At 38.3% G+C, this 20,087-nt stretch overlaps 2 protein-coding genes across 3 annotated transcripts; one reads left to right on the top strand and one right to left on the bottom strand.

The window, feature by feature from the left end:
* Nucleotides 1-24: 24 nt before the first annotated feature.
* Nucleotides 25-4,669, bottom strand: rnf41l (ring finger protein 41, like). Its single transcript, XM_048211555.1, has 8 exons — nt 3,699-4,669; nt 3,364-3,472; nt 2,461-2,667; nt 2,197-2,336; nt 1,802-1,828; nt 556-718; nt 350-470; nt 25-276 (listed from the first exon to the last, which is right to left on the bottom strand). Exons 3-8 carry the CDS (start codon nt 2,664-2,666, stop codon nt 25-27), a joined length of 909 nt encoding a protein of 302 aa, XP_048067512.1. The 5' UTR covers nt 2,667; nt 3,364-3,472; nt 3,699-4,669.
* Nucleotides 4,670-5,159: 490 nt separating this feature from the next.
* rad54b (RAD54 homolog B) lies at nt 5,160-19,700 on the top strand. 2 transcript variants are annotated; one of them, XM_048211627.1, is made up of 16 exons: nt 5,160-5,459; nt 6,358-6,532; nt 6,892-7,105; nt 11,427-11,558; nt 12,325-12,366; nt 12,478-12,612; nt 14,151-14,313; nt 14,595-14,820; nt 14,896-15,103; nt 15,201-15,340; nt 15,621-15,923; nt 16,011-16,159; nt 16,320-16,581; nt 16,980-17,046; nt 17,351-17,551; nt 19,376-19,700. In XM_048211627.1, exons 2-16 carry the CDS (start codon nt 6,359-6,361, stop codon nt 19,588-19,590), a joined length of 2,631 nt encoding a protein of 876 aa, XP_048067584.1. In that variant the 5' UTR covers nt 5,160-5,459; nt 6,358; the 3' UTR covers nt 19,591-19,700. The 2 variants fall into 2 exon arrangements, with proteins under 2 accessions (XP_048067584.1, XP_048067583.1); XM_048211626.1 differs by having other exon boundaries at nt 12,325-12,612.
* Nucleotides 19,701-20,087: the final 387 nt, after the last annotated feature.

Below are 20,087 nucleotides of genomic sequence, written 5' to 3' on the forward strand. Positions count from 1 at the left end.
GTTCCATTGTGAAAAGCAGCATCCTCAGATAACCGTCACCTCTCTATTCTTCCTTTTGATGCAGTCCAAAGCTAGGCTTCTTGGGCTTTGCTTTCTCGGCACCTCAGCAGGGGGCGGAGCTGCAGCTTCAGAGGGTGTGGCTGGTCTGAGCCCCTCCTTTTTTAAAAGTTCAAGAAGCTCTGCCTTCTCAAGCTCCGCCCTCTCTAGCTCTTGTCTGCGTGCTCTCTCTGCACCCAGTAGAATGCGGACATCTGCCATGACGCGGGACAGTTGACCCTTTGCACAAACACACACCTGTCAGCAACCTACTGCACGCATAAAAAGCCTGCTGATGTGAAAAGTATCATACCTTAAGTTCATCCACTTCACTCCTCAGCAAACTCTCCTTCTGCACCATGTGTCGTCTTTGGGAATCCAAGCGAGATTCCATTTCATGCCTTACTTCTTCGACTTTGCAGTCTAATTCCGCCCTATAATAAATATACACACACATTTTTCTAACCTTACAGCATTTACATGGTCACAGTCCATATGACTTGAGCAGATTGTTTGTACCTGAGCATGTCCAGCTCAGCTCGTAGCTCTGATACACAGTTGTGTTGGGCCTCCTCATTGTTTAGGATTGTGTATCCACAGCCGCTTGCGCAAACTCTACTGCTGTACTCACACACACACAGATGAGCTTCCAGAGAGCGCCGCGACACCTGAACTGGGCAGCCTGAACAAATGCAGTGAAACATTAAACAGAGGACAGAAGAAACCCTGGCACACAGCAAATGTTCATGCACAGAGAAAAATTCTTGTTAAAGCATAACAGGCAGGACTGATCAATAAGCTCCTAATTAAAATGATCTAGTTGTCTGACATATGAGGATTTGTCTAAAATGCAAAAACTGACTTGTCTACAAACCAATCAATAATGTTTTCCCATGCATGCCAACATTTTCCAGCAAAATTGTTTATGAATTTATGACTGCCTTTGCATGTTCTGTTTAATTATAATGTCCAGCTGTTATTGCCAATTCTCTTTGTAAGGAAACTTGACATTTGATAAAATGAAATGAATAGTAATATTTTTAAATATTAAATGTAAAAACTATACATTTAAAATGATAAATCTAAATATTTTAAATTATAAAATTATTTTAAAAATTAAATATACACTACTGTTCGAAAGTTGGGGGTTTTTGAAAGAAGTCTCATTCTCACCAAGGCTGTATTTATTTGATCAAAAATACTGTACAAACAGTAATATGTGAAATGTTATATAATATTTTCTTTTTAAATATAATTCAAAATGTATTTCTGTGATGACAAAGCTAAATGATTTCCTTCAGAAATCATATTAATATGGTGATTTATTGCTAATTATTGTTAATTTTATGCATCCTTGCTGAAAAAAAATCCAACCTTTTTTAAAAACTTTACTATCCCCAAACGTTTGAACAATAGTATATGCTAACAGTTTCCAGCAAGTGTTTATGAATTTATGACTGTCTTTGAGTTTGCTGTATAATAAAAATTACTGTATAATGTCCAGCTATTATTTCCAATTTTCTTTGTGAAGAAAAAAAATATTAAATGTGTATATGTGAATAATATTTTTTTAAAATATGAAATAAAATCATTTGTTTCAAATTATAAATCTGAATATGAAATTATAAATTACTAAACATTTGAAATGTATCATTTTTGGCAAGCCAGTAAAATGTTGGCTGGGCAAATGGAAAAAAAAAGCTTATTTTTTAAAGAAAAAGACACACAGAGATTGCAAAACACACATAAAACACAGAACACCTACCACAACGGTAACACAAGTACTCGTCACCTGCATATTTATATACATACATACACACACAAACAAATATTTCCAGGATTAGGGAATGCTGCATTAGGTTTACTGAAATTAATACATATCTATTATGTGCAAGAATCTGCCTCTGTTAGCTCATTGCCTCGTTTCAACTCATTGGCTGCCTGAGGGGGTCCCTCATTTATAATTAAAGACGTGATTACTCAGTAGTAGGTGCTCTATCTTGTGGTTACAACACTCATTCATCTGCTGTTACAACTGCGCTTTGTATTATATGTATGAATGAGGCAGTAGCTGCCGTGTATAAGCCACCTGTTCCCTAAAAAAAAGTGTGGGTACGGGTACTAAGATATAGTTATATATATATGCTTGTTTATGTCTACCTGCATTACTGCAGTTCAGCAAAGCGTAATCACACTGTTGCTCATGCCGATGAATAGACTCCAGAGCACATATGACCTCACAACCTTGTGGCCGGAACACACACCTCACCTGCAGCCTTGCTAAATCATTCCTCATGTATCTGTAACACACAATTCACATGTATGTCATATGAATAGGTAAGAGGCATGATTCAATAAAAATGAATGGCAGGATCATTCTGAAGTGATTATGTGCAAATACAGGTGCTTATACATCTGTGGTACCTGAATAGTGGGCGTAGATGTGTGATGTCTAAAGGCAAGCGGTCCTCAGGACAGCTGTTATGGTGGATGAGCCATCCATGAATGCAGGAGCTGCAGAAGGCATGTTCACACGGAGCCTGCAGAGGATCTTCTAACACATCCCGACACACACAGCACAGCAGACCCTCGTTCACATAGCCTACGAAGCGTTCCAGATCGTAGCCCATCCTAGAGGACACACACAGTAAAATACTTATAACCATAAAGTTGCCTCATGGTTAAGATTGAAAAAAAATGTAATTTTAAAATCCAACAAAACACCCGCGACCCTACAGAGGATAAGCAGTTTGGAGAATGGATTGATGTATGGATGGATCCAGCAATACAGAAAACACAAAGATTACATATTTTGCACATTAATAATTTTTAAATATTTGTCTTAAATATTTAAAAACAGACATTTAGCAAAAAAAAAAAAAGTACTTTACAATAAGTTACACTAATATAATGGAAAACGATTCTTAATTTCATTCAATTTTAAAATACAAATATTACAAAAAATACAAATATTACATATTTTGCACATTAATATTTTTAAATAAATGACTTAAACTTTTAAAAACAGAAATTTAGCAAAACATTTACTTTCTTTTTTATATTGCAGCAAAATTAATTTGTTAAATGCCTTAATCCTTAGTACAGAAATGTAAAAAAAAGTTTTATTTTACATTAAAATAAATAATAGATTTTTGCTAAATGTGGTAAAAAAAATTGAAAACTGAAAGTTAACATTATTTATTTTAAGGCTATTAATGTAAGTTTAACAGCAAAACAAATTAAAAATATTTAAACATCACTGAAATATATATATATATATATATATATATATATATATATATATATATATATATAAAATGACATTACCTAACAGAGTCTGTGGTATCTTCTCTCCCCCTCTCTCCTTCTCTCAGGTGTGGTTGTTGAAGGTGGTCTGGTCAGTTGCCGTAGAAACAGCCAGGTGGCAGCTGTTGGACTGAAACATGAGTGGGTGGGGTTATGAGTCTAGAAATTCACTAGGGATCTGAGGTCAGTGTGCCATCTTCATTTGTGCTAAATACTAGGAAACAGACTCTTTAATGTGCATAAAATTGTGTGGAATACAATTTCTGAGGCACCTTTGCTAAGCAACTCTCACCTGCACCACCGACCATCTAATGTGTAACAAATCTGAAAAGAAAAACAACAACAACAACACACACCTGCCAAGATCCCTTAGGGAAACCCTCTGGGAAACTCTTGATCATGCTGTGATCAAATGAGACTGAAGCACCTGGCAACCCAACACCCAAATACAAAGGTAGAGGCACACCGGGACCACATACACATAAAATAAATAAATAAAAAATATATATTTGACCACACAAATATTCTACACATCCAAAGAGAAATTTCTGGTGCTTCTACTGTAAACTTTAATTTTTTTACAAAACTCATGTATATATAAGGTGCCTATTAGAGAATAAATGCAAGATGTTTTTGCTCCCCCCTCACTGACATCATGCACACATTCCTCAAAAACAACCGCTTAAAGGTTACAGGTGACCTGTGCAAGTGTTCCTGCACCTGCCTGGCCATGTGAGGGGAAACAACACGGATCACATCCAGGGTATTATAGAGCATTTAATGCTAAATTATTGCTTTTGTAAAATGTGGAGCTCCAGTTAAATTCATAATTCATTACAGATTCACAGCTGAGGTAATACTGTATAATCATGAATTCTTTAATGAAGGAGAGGATGTTTGTCAGTGCTGCTGTGTCTGTCTGGGCACTCTCACTGCCTGAAAGATCTCTGTTCTTCATGGCTGTGCTGGGATTACACAGGATTACGCTTTCCCACACTCTGATTGGATTATTTTCTACATGGCTACATTGTAGCTTCACTTTCAGACTTGCAGCGCTATATAAAACATTGGCACAACGCAAGCAGATGTGAATCTGTGCACATGCAAGAGTTAAAACAATTGAAATAAAATGAAATAAAATCACAGTCAATCACTATATATAAAAAAATTACATTAAAAGCATTAAAAGTCAATTTTCCTGCACATTTTGACCAATGAATTTACATGACTTTTCCATGATTTCTTCATGACTTTCCAGTCAACATAATTTCAAAATGATGAACATAACAAATATATCAAATAGCTGAACATAACATATATATATATATATATATATATATATATATATATATATATATATATATATATATATATATATATATATATAGACTATAAACATAGACTATATCTTTGACTTTTTAAGATTTACTTCCATATCATTTCCAGGACTGAAAATAATAATTGCCTGACATATCCAGTCGTTACTCGACTGTGGAAACCCCTGTGAAGTACTAATGAAAAGCAGAAAACATACCAAAGTCAGTGTAGTGCTTGCAAGTAAAATATGTTCATTAATAACCCATTTCTACAGTAATATGAATCTAAAGCATGAATGATAATAAATTAATGCAAGACTGTAAGGATGTGATTTGATTTTGGATTAAATAAAAAACATACAAAACAGTAAACAGTTGTAAATGAATGTCAAAGATATAACTACAAAAGCTGCATGGTCATGCTTGTATGATGTACATAAATAAAAAATAAAACAAGTAAGGGTTAATAAAGTGTAAATTGCACTTAGTACTTGCCTGGTTGATAAGTGATGCTTGAGAGGGATCCTGTATTGCTTCATTTACTTCAGCTGGATTAGATAAAATTTTTGCAGGCAATATTTAATGATACACTGTTGATACACAGGTTACTTTGACACTCTTCTCTTCACTGTTGATTTTTGCTCCTCATAAGCTCCTCCACTCCACCCTCTTTGTCACGTCGCGTTTCGACCAATCGCGGTGAAGATACGTCACTTCCGCGGGAGACTCGAGCTTGATGTTTTTCGAGGGAATTTTTGAAAATAAAAAAAGTGGTTGACAGACCAGGAAGAAACACAACAGGTAAGCGTTGACCGTACTATATGTCTACTTTTAGTATATTAAAGTAGTACATTTGACAAGTTATTGGAGATTTAGAGGCACACAACGTTGTTAACTTTGTTTACCCTGGTTTCGCTAACGACAGCAATGATGCTTGCTACATATCCTGTGGGTAGAAGGATAATTCACCAAAGTGATGTCATTCATTCAAATATGTCATTGTTTATCACATTTCTGTCATCCCAAACCTGTATGACATTCTTTTCCGTTCTGAAACGGTTCTTTTTAATGAAGTAAGTTAAAGTTATACACCCCGACCAGCGTAGTCCGATTCTTGAACGAACGACTCTTATGAGCCGATTCTTTTTAGTGAATCAAAAACACTCAACTGAACCGCGATTTATTTATTTCCCTCACGTCGGACTGTATGGTTATGAATGAGCTAAAAACCGTTACTGTGTTGTTATATTTAATGTTTGCGAGACTTTAATAAGTGTAGACGCTGTTGGTTGTTAATATATGACAACAAATAGTAGATAAAGATACACAGTTTATTTGTAATCAGTGGTGTTTTATAAGAAATAAAGGATGAAATGTTAATTTCATTTATGTCATTTATGCCACCTCTAAAATGTCTGTTAACTCACATATTATATGAATAAATTAATTAAAATATGTGTGGTGTTAACTCAGTTCTGTTGAAATCTGAAATTATAATAATCATTGAGAACAAATTGCTGGGGCAGTATAAATTGCATTTCTTTTGTTTTTCAAATATTTCTTCCTCAAAAGTACTAAAAGAGTTATGATTAAATTACAGAAGTAAGTAAACTATCCCTTTAATCTGACCTTTGAGGTTTTGTGATTTTATAACTGCGTGGTGCTTCAGCTAAAGTGGTATGTGTATCTTCATTGACAGAATGCGTAGATCTGGAGCTCCAAGTCAGATCCGTGGCAATGCTGCTAAGAAACCCAGGTTTATGCCACCGGGGCCAGCGAGGAATGATGGACCACCTTTATTGGATCCCCAACCAGAACAATCACTACCGTCACCACCACCCACATCTGCTTTGGGAAATGTGCTGCTCAATAAGGTTGAATGAATAAATCAAAACTATATAATGATTAAAAAAATTATAAAAACTATTTTTATACAATGTTTCTGATTATGTACATAATTTATATGTGACTGATAATGTCTTAATGCACTGCTATTAACTAGTGTTTTGTAATTTGATGCAAAGGTAATATAATACTAAGTATAGTGTTATAAATATACATACATTTTTTAAAAATGAAAATATAAAAAAGTTGCAAGATTTACGATGCTGATGACTGTCATCGCAGTCTGTGAAAAGGGTCTATTACCTTTTTATCGTCAGTAGGTCCATTTTGCTTCATCATTGTTAGGGTTTGTTTCCCTTTGCCATGTTTAAGTTATTTCTCCCTGCAGGTCCAGAGGTGTTTGAGTAGTAAAGATTCTCCAGCTGTGTCTAATGCTCCATTGGGCAGTAAGGCATTAGCCAGGGTCCTGAGTGCTGTTCCTCAGGGGGAATGTAAGGAAAACAGCCTCAGCTCTTCACCTGACTTTCCTGAAGCTGAACAATCAGCAGATAAGGACAGCTGCTCAATACAGCCAAACACCCATGCAAACTGCACAACTGCTGGTAAGATACAGCACTGTCACGTTTTGTGTGTGTGTGAGCTCGCGTTTTTGTGACATATCGGGACACCAATTTGTATAATGACATGGGTATGACATAGGTATTACAAGGAGAGGGAGACTTATGAGGACATTACCTCATGTCCCCATTTTTCAAAAGGCTTACATCATACAGAATGAGTTTTCTGGAGAAAGTAAAAATGTGCAGTTTCCTGTGATGGTTAGGTTTAAGAAAATACGGTTTGTACAGTATAAAAACCATTACACCTATGGAATGTCCCCAAAATTCACAGAAACAAACGTGTGTTGTGTGTGTGTGTGATTGAAAGGATTAATTATCTATTATGAATAAACACCTATTGGTTAAATAAATGTTAAACAGATTTTGCAGTCTGGTTGGTATAATACATTTCATTTGGTAATGTAGTAACGTGTAATGCATTACTTGTTACTATATTTTAAACTTGGACTCCATGAACAAAACACTTTTAAAATAGATTTAATAGACACAAGCAGCTCATCTATGCAAGAAAAAAGCGCTCTGATAAACAATGTTGCCATGGTTGATTGTAACGCTAAATGCCAGAGAGCCGCGTAATAAAAGACTTGTCTGTTGTGGTCTTGCAAGCCTTTATCACGTTGATATTCGCAGAAGTTGCTTGAATGAAGTTGTCGAACACTATAAAAAAACTCTGACTAAGAAGGAGGAAATGCACTTGGTCACTTTTTAAAGCTTAGACCAAAACTAGTACAGAAAATAAAGAAATGGAAAGCATCAAAAGCTTCAGCGAGCGGTCAGGTTGAACAAACGGCATCTCTATTCCCCTCCTTTAACTTCGGCTTTGAGTGAAACTAACCAATCCGTGCACACGGTCCGTTTGATTGACAGGCGCAGTGTGTGTGATCGTAATCGTGCCGCGCACAGATTCAAGGCAGAGCTGTCCTGCACTCTGTAAGCTGTGGTGCATTTGTGTGTCAGCCTGGGAAATATAGCAACTGGTGTCTTAAAAGCAGTTCTCTCACACACAAACACTGTCTGCACATAATGCGCGAGATGTTCTGGCTCGAGCTCATTAAGCGGCAGTTTAATGTTTCCCTTTGCTGTTTCAGCAGTCGCGCGCACTCGCACTGTCAAAACACGGACTTGACGCGATTAAAATATAACAACACGCTCAAAACCCGCCGTCAGTCGTTTCCCGCTAATAATGAAACACATGTCGCTGTTTTCAGCGGCATAAGAGAGCTCCGCTGTGTTTCTAGTCTAATGTAGTCGGGTGTGTTATGTAGGTCAGGCCAGGCTTAAGCAGCTTTACTGAACCTGCGTCAGCTTAAGCTAAAAGGAATTTCAGCAAAGCCCTCCCCGGGTAGGCGTGGGCCTAATCGAGGCTGGCCTAGTTAAGCCTGATTCTTTTTCTTACGAGCCAGTTTGTGCATGTGTGTGTTGTTTAACAGAGACAAGCAGTGCAGCAGTCTGCTCACACAAGTGAGTAGAGAAAGACAGACACACACAGCACAGGGAAAAGAGGAGAAGGAGATCAAACCTAGAGCATTGAGACCAGCCTAAAAGCAGGATGTCTACCTTATTCATGACAAACAGCATGGTCGGCAAGGCCCGCTCCTCCAACTTCACTCTATCTGAGAAACTGGATCTTCTGCGGCTGGTCCAGCCTCACATACGCATTCTGGAGGAGCACACCAACAAGCATGCCGTGATTGTGGATAAAAACCGGTGCTGGGACAGCATAGCAGAACGCTATAATAGTTTTGGAGGCGAGAGGCCCCCCAGAACGGCACAGGGTCTTCGGACCCTTTATAAGCGACTTAAAGAAAGTGCCAAGCAGGAAGTTCTGCAGCGAAGCCACGCCCAGCCCGCGTACCGGGGCCGCATCTCGGAGCCAACCAAGCGCATCATGGAAATGATACCACAGCTGTTTCATGTAGGGGACAAGGAGCCGAGCACACTCCAGAGGTGAGATTGAGCATACAAATACACACATGTTCACACAAAAACAAAACTCACACATTATCAGATGCATCAAAAACATTATGATCACCCAATGGAAAATTTAAACCAATAACAAGTAAATATCTCTGAATACCTATAGGATTTTAATTGGCTTCTCTGAAAAGATGAGATTGGCTGTTAAATGTTGATTACAGCTTCTTTGAATATCTTAACATACATTTTCCCCAGATTTTTACTTATCTGCTGTGTTAATTGTCACATTCAGCCAATTAGAAATTAGCAATATTGTTAGACATCTCCTTTGCTAGTTTTAGTGCGATCAAAGCACACATTGCAGTCACACACTCGCTGTCCTTTCACTCTGTCGTGTGCCAGAGGAAAGCTGCAGTACTGAGGGGATTTGGATGTCATTAACCGTATTTCCGATGCTGCGTTAATGCCAGGTTTGTCACCGTGTGCCAGAGGAGTTACTTTCCACTGGCATCTCCATGTCTTCTCTATCTTAGGCTTTCTGTTGTGTTGACAAAACAACAGGTCTTTCTTTCTTTTCTCACCACAAGTCAATCCAGCTGAGAGCTGTGGATGAACATGATCTGATTCTTTTGAATCGGGTAGTTGAATCAGATGGTTGACATGTTATTGGTTTAAAACTGAGAATTTTTCCCAAGATGACATACAAATGAGCATTCGTCAAAGCTCTTGTCAGCACATTTTTATAAATCATGTTCAAAATTACATTTTATGATTTTTTTTTTGTTTTGTTTTTAATAAATCATGTGTATGTGTCTGTGCTAGGCTTCATTTCAAGAGGAATTCTCCAGTCGAGCAACCGGGCAGCAGTCTGTCCCTCCCAGCATTGTCGGACTACCCGCATGTTGAGGCTGTGAGGGTGGAGACGGAGGATGTGAAACCGCCTCCTGATATCCACTTGATTACATCCCACGGTTCACCTGTCACCATCGCCACCCCGAGCAGTCAGGCCCACCACGGACAGAACGAGAGGGACAGTGAAGTAGTGGAAGAGGAGGAAGATGAGGAGGAGGAGGATTTAGCCTCCCACGTGTACGCGGCCTCTCTTTCTCCGTGCCCCTCCTCTGTACACCTGCCACCCTCACCGTCGGCACTCGGTGCCAGGAGGAGCGCGTATCAGAGGGGGAGAGCGGCATTCAAAAATCCCGTTTTTGAGGCAGAAGCTTTGCAGATGATACGAGAGGAGCATGAGCTGCTTCTGGCCAATCACAGAAAGCTTGGACTATATCTAGAGGAGAAGAGGGAGGGGCTTAAGAGAAAGCAACAGTTGGAGGAGGAGCTTCTCCGGTCAAGGGTCAAAGTGGAGAAATTGAGGGCGGCCAGACTACGCCAAGGATTGCCATTGATGTGACACGTCCGGTGTCGGATCTGCAAGTGTATCACAAAGGGAACTCGTTAATATGAAGTCGAAATTAGCTGACTTTTTGTATAGTTATTTCTTGTTTGTACAGTTTTTCTATTCAGTCGACATTTGTATGAGGATTGTTTCTGATGTTTGTTGCAGGAATTAAAATTTTTAATGTGTGAATGCCCTGATTGAAGAAGACAATGAGTTTTTATTTTGTATATATATTCGCTAATAAATTCCTAATTGCTTTAATCTCTGTTTAAGCTTGTCCTTTTATCTTTTTCTTTTTTGTCACACAGGAAGTGTTACATAGCAACAGCAATGAATGAGAACCTTCTCAGTTGAGGTGTTTGTGTGGACTTCATTTGGGTGTTTATTTATAGTACAATGCGTTTATTTAAGGCACTCAGTATGAAATGGAAATTGCTTGCATGTATATTAAAATGAAACTGCTTCAAAAATTAGACAAAATGTAGGGGCGGGGGCTTGATTTTGTCTTTTGGGAATTGATTGGATCGTTGGATCGCTGTTGTTTGCGGTTGCCCCGCCCCTTGTGCTGATGCGCACATCATCAGAGAAGAGATGTGATTGTGAGGGGAAGGGTTAAGTTAATGTTTTTCAAGATTACAGGGGAACAAAATTTTAAGAAAATTATGTGCACAGAGATATCATGTATAATAAACCTGTAATAATACATAAAAAAATAATAATTGTCAATTTTGATTTCATGCTGACTTTAGGCTGATGTGAAATTCTTGCAAATGTGAATTATTTTAATGTCATTGTTTGTCACCTGACTTGTAATTATGTAGACTGACAGAACAAAAGCACAATATCAGCAGTTCTGCACATGCCTGGTTGTTGTATAAAGGCACATTTCTAACTTATTGAGTCTTTGTAATCAGTAGAACATTGTCAGTGATGTAGGCTATTGCTATGTCTTGGTATTATTGCTGATCCTTTATTTGTTTATTCTTAAAGCACGCTACTATAGTGTAATGTGGTGCAAGGCGTCATCAAGGAAGCATAAGCGCTGGGAAGGTGACGCTGTGCTAGTTGCCAGGGGGCGGACTGTTGTCCTCAAAGACATGGAGGGGCGGGACATTGGACGAGGTTAGCCTATCACAGCACATTCTAGCAATACTTTTGGATTTGATTTTGCACATAAATGCATATTTTAATATAGGGATGCACAAAGTTTTTTTTATTGGTCAATATAGTTTTTTGGTAACAGTTTACAATAAGGTTCATTAGTTAACTACATTATTTAACATGAACTAATAATGAACTACACTTATACAGCATTTATTCATCTTTGTTAATGTTAATTTAAACATTTACTAATACATTATTAAAATCTTGTTAACATTAGTTAATGAACTGTGAACTAACATAAACAAACAATGAACAACTGTATTTTCATTAACGTTAACGAAGATTAGTAAACGCAGTAACAAATGTATTGCTCATGGTTAGTTCATGTTAGTTAATACATTAACTAATGTTTAACTAATGAACCTTATTGTAAAGTGCTACCAGTTTATATATATATATTTGTGCAGATTATGCTCACTCTTCTTTTTTGTCATCAAATGCTTTAAAGGTTTTAAAAACACTAATTTAATAACATTGTTAAATGTAATTTTTAGCAAATATCTGAACATCCAATTTCCTCACTGTACATTATAATTTTGGGATACCTAAATTCACTTTTAAAGCAGTAAAATGATTGAAGTGTTGTTGTTTTTTGTTTTTGTTTTTTAGAAAAAATTTTAAACTTTTTTTTTACTATTGGCCATTTATCGGTTATTGTTCATATCATGATAATAATTATTCAGCCTGTGTAGATGTGTGTTTTAAATCCATGTTTTTCTGTTAGGTTCAGGCTACAAGGCATCAGAGCTGGAGAGCTTGTGTGAGGGTGAGACTCTTATGGTGGGAGGGAAACAAATTGAGGTCATGGGAGTCATATCCGATGAGGACTACGCCAAAGGCCGTTGTTTTCAAGATGCTGCTGTTGAAACTCCTGCAGAAACGGTCTTGAAGGCTCCTGTATATCGACCAGTATCCAAATCCTTTAGCAGACCAGCGCTCAAGGGAGGTGCACTTACAGAGACTGAACCTGACAAACCGATCTGTAAACCCAGACATGACCCTAACACACCAGGTACAGCACATGCTCAACTAATACAGCATTTGTCTATTTTATAACTATTCATGTTCTTTTATGTCCTTACAGTAATTGATAAATTGAATATTAATATTAACAAAAATTATAAAATAAATTTGTCACACTGCAAGTCCATTTAAAAAAAATAAAAATAATGAAGACAAAAGGTGATTAAAAATGGTTAAAATTCCCAGTTGCATTATTTAGCATATCCATTTGCCCTTAGAGATTATGGTCTGGTTTTACAGACAGGCTTAGATTAAGCCTGGATTAGGCCTTAGTTCAATTAGGACATTTAAGTAGCTTTTATCAACGTGCCTTAGAAAAAACATTACTGATGTGCATCTTGTGCCAAAACAATGACACTGACATATTTTAAGAAATGTCAGTGCATGTTGCTTTCAGTTAAAACAGTTCAAACGTGCATTTTAGTCTGGGATTAGTCTTAAAGGGTTAGTTCACCCAAAAATGAAAATTATGTCATTAATGACTCACCCTCATGTCGTTCCAAACCCGTAAGACCTTCGTTCATCTTCGGAACACAGTTTAAGATATTTTAGATTTAGTCCGAGAGCTTTCTGTCCCTCCACTGACAATGTATGTACGGTAGACTGTCCATGTCCAGAAAGGTAATAAAAACATCATCAAAGTAGTCCATGTGACATCAGTGGGTTAGTTAGAAGTTTTTGAAGCATCAAACTACGACTTTATTCAGCATTGTCTTCTCTTCCGGGTCTGTTGTATATCTGCTTTCACTCCACAGTGCTTCTTCTTCTTCTTTCCTGTTTTACGGCGGTTGGCATCCAGCTTATTGGTGCATTACCGCCCCCTTCTGCTCCGGACAGTGACGCAATTAGGACATCCGCGACATGCACACTTACGCACCATTTTAAAAAATATAGCAATACCAAAATACAAACAATGTAGAATAGCTTGAATACAGCGTGCGTCTCCCTCAGACTGTAAACGAAGCTCGGGCGCATCAAATAACACGTCATCAGCGTCACTGTCCAAAACAGAAGGGTGCGGTAATGCACCAATAAGCTGTATGCCAACCGCCGTAAAACAGGAAAGAAGAAGAAGAAGCAGCGTCACTGTGGAGTGAAAGCGGATATACAACAGACCCGGAAGAGAAGACAATGCTGAATAAAGTCGTAGTTTTTGTTATTTTTGGACCAAAATGTATTTTCGATGCTTCAACAAATTCTAACTAACCCTCTGATGTCACATGGACTACTTTGATGATGTTTTTATTACCTTTCTGGACATGGACAGTCTACCGTACATACATTTTCAATGGAGGGACAGAAAGCTCTCGGACTAAATCTAAAATATCTTAAACTGTGTTCCGAAGATGAAAGTAGGTCTTACGGGTTTGGAACGACATGAGGGTGAGTCATTAATGACATAATTTTTGGGTGAACTAACCCTTTAAGCCTTAAACCGGGGGCTTATGAATTTTAACTATTGCTTTTTAATCTAAAGACTTGGTGGTCTTTTAAAAAATATCCATATTTGTCTTGCTTTGTCCCTAGGTGCCCTGGTGATGCCACGACCAACAACTGAACACCAGTGGCTGTATAATAAATCAGGTTCTCCACTGGTGGACGTGGTCATCGACCCCCACTTGACCAATCATCTTCGGCCACATCAGAGAGAGGGCGTGGTCTTTCTTTATGAATGCTTAATGGGAATGAGGTAAATAAGAGAGTTGCACTTTATTTTTCGGTACGTGCACTGTGTACTTACCTAAGAAAGTACTGGGTAATATAAGGTAACTACATGGATTAAGGTTAAGTTTAGGGGTAGGTTCAGGGTTAGTACGTAGTTATTAACCAGTTATTGTAATTACTATAATAAGTGCAAAGTATGTTCATAGTAACAGGACTGTAAAATAAAGTGCTACCATAAGAGTTTATCTGTTGTTGCAGTGTTCTTACATATGCACTTCTTTACTTATGTATGTTTGTGTGTTGCAGACTTCCTGGACGCTGTGGGGCTATTCTGGCAGATGAGATGGGACTGGGGAAGACGCTGCAGTGTGTTTGTATTCTATGGACACTACTGAGACAAGGCCCCTACGGTGGGCGGCCTGTACTGAAGAGGGGACTTGTGGTTTGTCCAGGAAGTTTGGTCAAGAACTGGGCTGCTGAGTTCAAAAAGTGGCTGGGCAGGGAGAGGATTAGTGTTTACACTGTGGACCAGGTGTGTATGCATGGCTGTTTGTGTCAGTTAGATGGATGAAGATAAGAGGATTAAAAGTGTATGTTGTCTCTGTAGGATCACCGCGTGGAGGACTTTGTCTCTTCTCCTCTTTGCTCCGTCATGGTGATCAGTTATGAGATGTTTCTGCGCTCTGTGGACCAATTGAAAGAGCTGGATTTTGGAGTGCTCATCTGTGATGAGGGTCATCGACTTAAAAACAGCAACATCAAAACGGCCAGCGCGCTCACAGCACTCTCATGTGAACGCCGTCTTATATTAACAGGTTTCCTATTTCAAACAAACACAACACTTTTATAAACAAGTGTAGTAGTATAACATTATGTAATTGTTAAAAAGTTCTGTAATTATTATTTTAACAGGAACTCCAGTGCAGAATGACCTGCAGGAGTTTTATTCCATCGTTGAGTTTGTAAATCCAGGAATTCTGGGAACATCTGCTGCCTACAGGAAGATTTATGAAGAGCCCATTCTCAGATCTCGCCAGCCCACCTGCACTGAGGTAACAAGATAATGAATATTTTCATGGTATGATCCACACACATATTTTTTATATTTTATATTATATATATATATATAAAACAATTATTTTTGCAAATGAATTGCTGTATTTTTATATTAAATAAATGCAGTCTTGGTGAGCATAAGAGAAAAAAGAAGAAAAAAAAGTAATGTTTCCAAACTTTTGACAGGTACTGTGTGTGTGTGTGTGTGTATACACTGTGTGTCTTGTCTGTATTCATCAGCTGGTGTGGTATATTGTGCATTGAACTGTGTTTTAGGAAGAGCGAAATATTGGAGAGGAACGTGCCGCTGAGCTCTTTCGTCTAACAGGTGTGTTTACATTACGGCGCACTCAGGAGATCATTAATCAGTATTTATCTGAACGGATTGAGTGGACCGTATTCTGCAAACCCACTGAACTGCAGCTGCGTCTGTATGGAGTCCTTCTGGCCACGCGGCCCATCAGAGCCTGCCTCTCTGGTGCCAGCACACACACTTACACACACAGCCCACACCTCGTATGCATCAATGCCCTCAAGAAACTCTGCAACCACCCCGGGCTGCTCTACAACACTCTACAGGTACAATAGGTGATGGTATTTTGCTCTTTCATGTTCTTTATCTAAATATTGCTGCTTTTTAATCATGCTTTGTGGTATATGCTTCAGGAAAAGTCAGATGAGATGTATGAGGACGGAATTATGGAACTCTTTCCTGACGGATATTCCACAGGTGCCTTCAGCACTGCAGACTCTGGAAAACTTCTAGTGTTAAAAGACCTGCTGTCGGCAATACAGCATGTCAATCGAACAGACAGGTACCACATATACACCACTGCTGCCATACTTCATTACAGACATCATCTCGTTTTAAAGGTTTCAAGAAGTGATTAGAACAACAAGTCTGAACAAGTCAAATTTGTTGGGATGAGTATGAGACTCGTGCACATTTTTGTCTCGCTGTCTTTCTCTACTTAGGGTTGTTTTGGTGTCCAACTACACACAGACTCTTGACTTGCTGCAGGATGTCTGTGATCAAATAGGCTATAAATGGTGTCGGCTTGATGGACAGACACCTGTTGCCCAGCGACAACGAATTGTTGATTCCTTCAACAGCCCACACTCATCCAACTTCCTGTTGCTACTCAGCTCCAAGGCTGGAGGGGTGGGGCTAAACCTCATTGGTGCCTCCCATCTTGTTTTATATGATATAGACTGGAACCCTGCCAATGATATACAGGTCAGTGTACTTCCACGTTACACTTAGCATGTAAAGCAATAATAAATCACTATACATTATACAGTATTACACAAAATCAGATATCATGCTATTCATGGTGTTTTGAGATCAGTTAGAAACACTGACTGCAGTTGGACTTCACTGTTGTAAATCCACATGCTTGTCTTAGTTGTACCTTCAATACAGACCACTGGGTGGCAGTGAATGCAAAAAAACCATAAGCCTGTTTTATAAATCCTCACATTTTTTCTCATGTATTTATGTGAAAATGTTCTGCATCTTTCATGTCACAATCATTTTGTTTCACTGCCATGATGAATGCTTTCTAAGAGCTTTGAGTGATAACATTTGTTATATAAGACTCAATCATTTAATTAGTATTGATAATTATCTGTCAGGCCATGGCACGTGTGTGGCGAGATGGACAGAAGAAAACAGTTCACATCTACAGATTTCTAACAACAGGTAACCAAAACATTTTTTAATTACCCAGAAAATGAGTATCACCAGCCTGTCTGTCGAGTGATACATTTAGATGCTTGTTATGACTGTGCAATATCAAGAAGAACTTGACATGAAACATCTCACAGGCTTTCATCAATCATAACCCACACAAACTTTCTTTTCTACAAATAGGCTCTATGTTATGACACATATCACATGATGAGACAGTCTCTTATTTATAGAAGGCTGTCAGATGGAAAAAGTATTTGTTTATGGGTTTGTGCACGAGTTTGGCCTGCAGTAGTGTGCATGTGTCTCCTTATAGGTTCCATAGAAGAGAAGATCTATCAGAGGCAGGTGAGTAAACAGGGGCTTTCTGGGACAGTGGTGGACCTGGCCAAAAAAGCGGAGCATAGTAGCTTTTCTGCTGAGGAGCTACGGGACCTTTTCAGTTTTGAACCTAATACATCCTGCCTCACACATGACCTGCTGGACTGCCAGTGCACCGGAGATGGAAATACACCAGGTAAATAAATGCAAACAAATCTAATCAAACAAACAAAACTAAACAGAATTAAATAAAGGAGAAACTAGATGATTCTTCTACTGTTATGCATTAGGGCTGTCAATCAATAAAAAATTTTGAACATTAATTTAATTTTGATATACTGTTTAATGCGCAATCAGTCACATGTATCAATATTTCCTGAAAAAGCCCCAAAATAGATAGTTCAAAGGGTTTACATTATAAGGCTTATAAAAGGTATAAAAGCTTCCACAAAAATATTAACTAGCACAACTGTTTTCAACATTGATAATAATAATAAATGTTTCTTGAGCACAAAATTACCGTATTAGAATGCTTTCTGAAAGACCACTAATGGCTTAAGTATTGCTGCTAAAAATTCAGTTATATATTTATAAACATTATATATATGTATATATGCACACACACTCACAGGCCATAGATTCAACAAGGTGCTGGAAACATTCCTCAGTGATTTTGGTCCTTATTGACGTCCTTAATGAGCATCACGCAGTTGCTGCAATTTTATTGGCTGCACATCCATGATGCGAATCTTCCGTTCCACTACATCCCAAAGGTGCTCTATAGAGTGGTGGAGGTATGACGTCAGAACCTGGAACACTAATTTGCCACTGATTCCTTCAAGATTTTCCTATGGGGTTTTACGATTTATGTGTAAAATAAAGCCTTTAGTAATCTTAACTTGACTATACTTTGACGTAAATTGCACACAGCAAAAATGATCATTTTGAAGCCATTATGTTCATTTTTGAAAACTTGAAAAAAAAGTAACTAGATAATACAGTTTGAGGCGTGAGTGTGTGCAGTGTACATTGTAGAACAAAACGTCAAAATATCGTAAGGTTATGATTACCAGAGGCTTCGTTTTACTCTTTGAAAATCCTCAGGAAAATCTTGAAGGAATCAGTGGCAAATTGGACTTCTGGGTTCTGAAGTCATAGGATTAAGATTTGGTGTCTAAAGTGAACTCGTTGTCATGTTCAAGAAACCAGTTTGAGATGATTTGTGGTCATAAAGGGATGGACATGGTCAGCAACAGTAGGTAGACTGTGACATTCAAATGAGGCTTAATTGGTACTAAGGGCCCAAAGTGTGCCAAGAAAATATCCCGCACACCATTACACTACCACCCTGAACCATTGATACAGTGCAGAATGGATCCATGCTTTCATGTTGTTTATACCAAATTCTGACCCTATCTGAATGTCGCAGCAGAAATCGAGACTCGTCAGACAAGGCAATGTTTTCCAGTCTTCTATTGTCCAATTTTGGCGAGTCCGCGCAAATTGTAGCCTCAGTTTCCTGTTCTTAGCTGACAGGTGTGGCACCCGGTGTAGTGTTCTGCTGCTGTAGCCCATCTACTTCAAGGTTCAATGTGTTGTACGTTCAGAGATGCTCTTCTGCAGACCTCGGTTATAACAAGTGGTTATTTGAATTACTATTGCCTTTTTATCAGCTCAAACCAGTCTGGCCATTCTCCTCTGACCTCTGGGATCAAGAAGACATTTTTGCCCAAAGAACTGCCACTTGCTGGATATTTTCTCTTTTTCAGAACATTCTCTGTAAACCCTAGTAAATCCCAGTAGATCAGACCTTTCTGAAATAGTCCAACCAGCCTGTCTGGCACCAACACCCATGCCATGTTTAAAGAGACTTAAATCAACTTTCTTCCCAATTCTGATGCTCAGTTTGAGCTTCAGCAGATTGTCTTGACTATGTGTACATGCCTAAATGCAGTGTGTGTGTATACATATGCCTTTCATTAGTAGCCCTTTTTAATTCATTTGCATGTATTTGTGCCAGGTTTTGTGAAGGAGATAAACGAGGAGACCGGAAGGGCATGTCAGCTGGGTCGCCATGCCGACAGCACAATGTCATTTCCGCAACGAGTCAGCATGTCTGAGCTCATGCAGTGGAGGCATTTTTCTGGAGCTGTTCAGTCATATAATGACATTTACCTAAATCATGCCCGTAACCACATCACATACGCCTTTCAAAGCACCACTTCTAAAGTATAAACTCTTCCCAAAGACAATTATATACAAACTCACTGCCCTCAAGCTGTGTAAATATCTCATGTATATTTGAACAATAAAAATTTTTCTTTTAATAAATCTTGTTACATCTCGGTTGTCTGCAAGTGTGTTTGTGTCCATTTAGGGAACCTGCTGATAGATTAATAACATAATTAGAAATGGCACCAGAGCATCTGTCAGACAAATACATTGTCACATTAAGGTCTGGTTTCACAGACTTAGATTAAGCCAGGATTACGCCGTAGTTTAGGTAATTCAAGTAGCTTTTAATAAACGTGGATGTGCATCTTGAGACAACACAATGGCACTGACATATTTTAAGATGTCAATGCAAGTTGCTTTCAGTTAAAACAGCTCAAACGTGCATTTTAGTCTGGGACTAGGCTTAAACCTTGTCTGTGAAACCAGGGGTAGTTTATTTATTTTTTTCTCCTGAGAACATCCAGTTTCCACAGTTAATTTATTCTAAATATAATAAT

The sequence above is a fragment of the Megalobrama amblycephala genome, linkage group LG13, assembly GCF_018812025.1.
Source record: "Megalobrama amblycephala isolate DHTTF-2021 linkage group LG13, ASM1881202v1, whole genome shotgun sequence".
NCBI lineage: Eukaryota > Metazoa > Chordata > Actinopteri > Cypriniformes > Xenocyprididae > Megalobrama > Megalobrama amblycephala.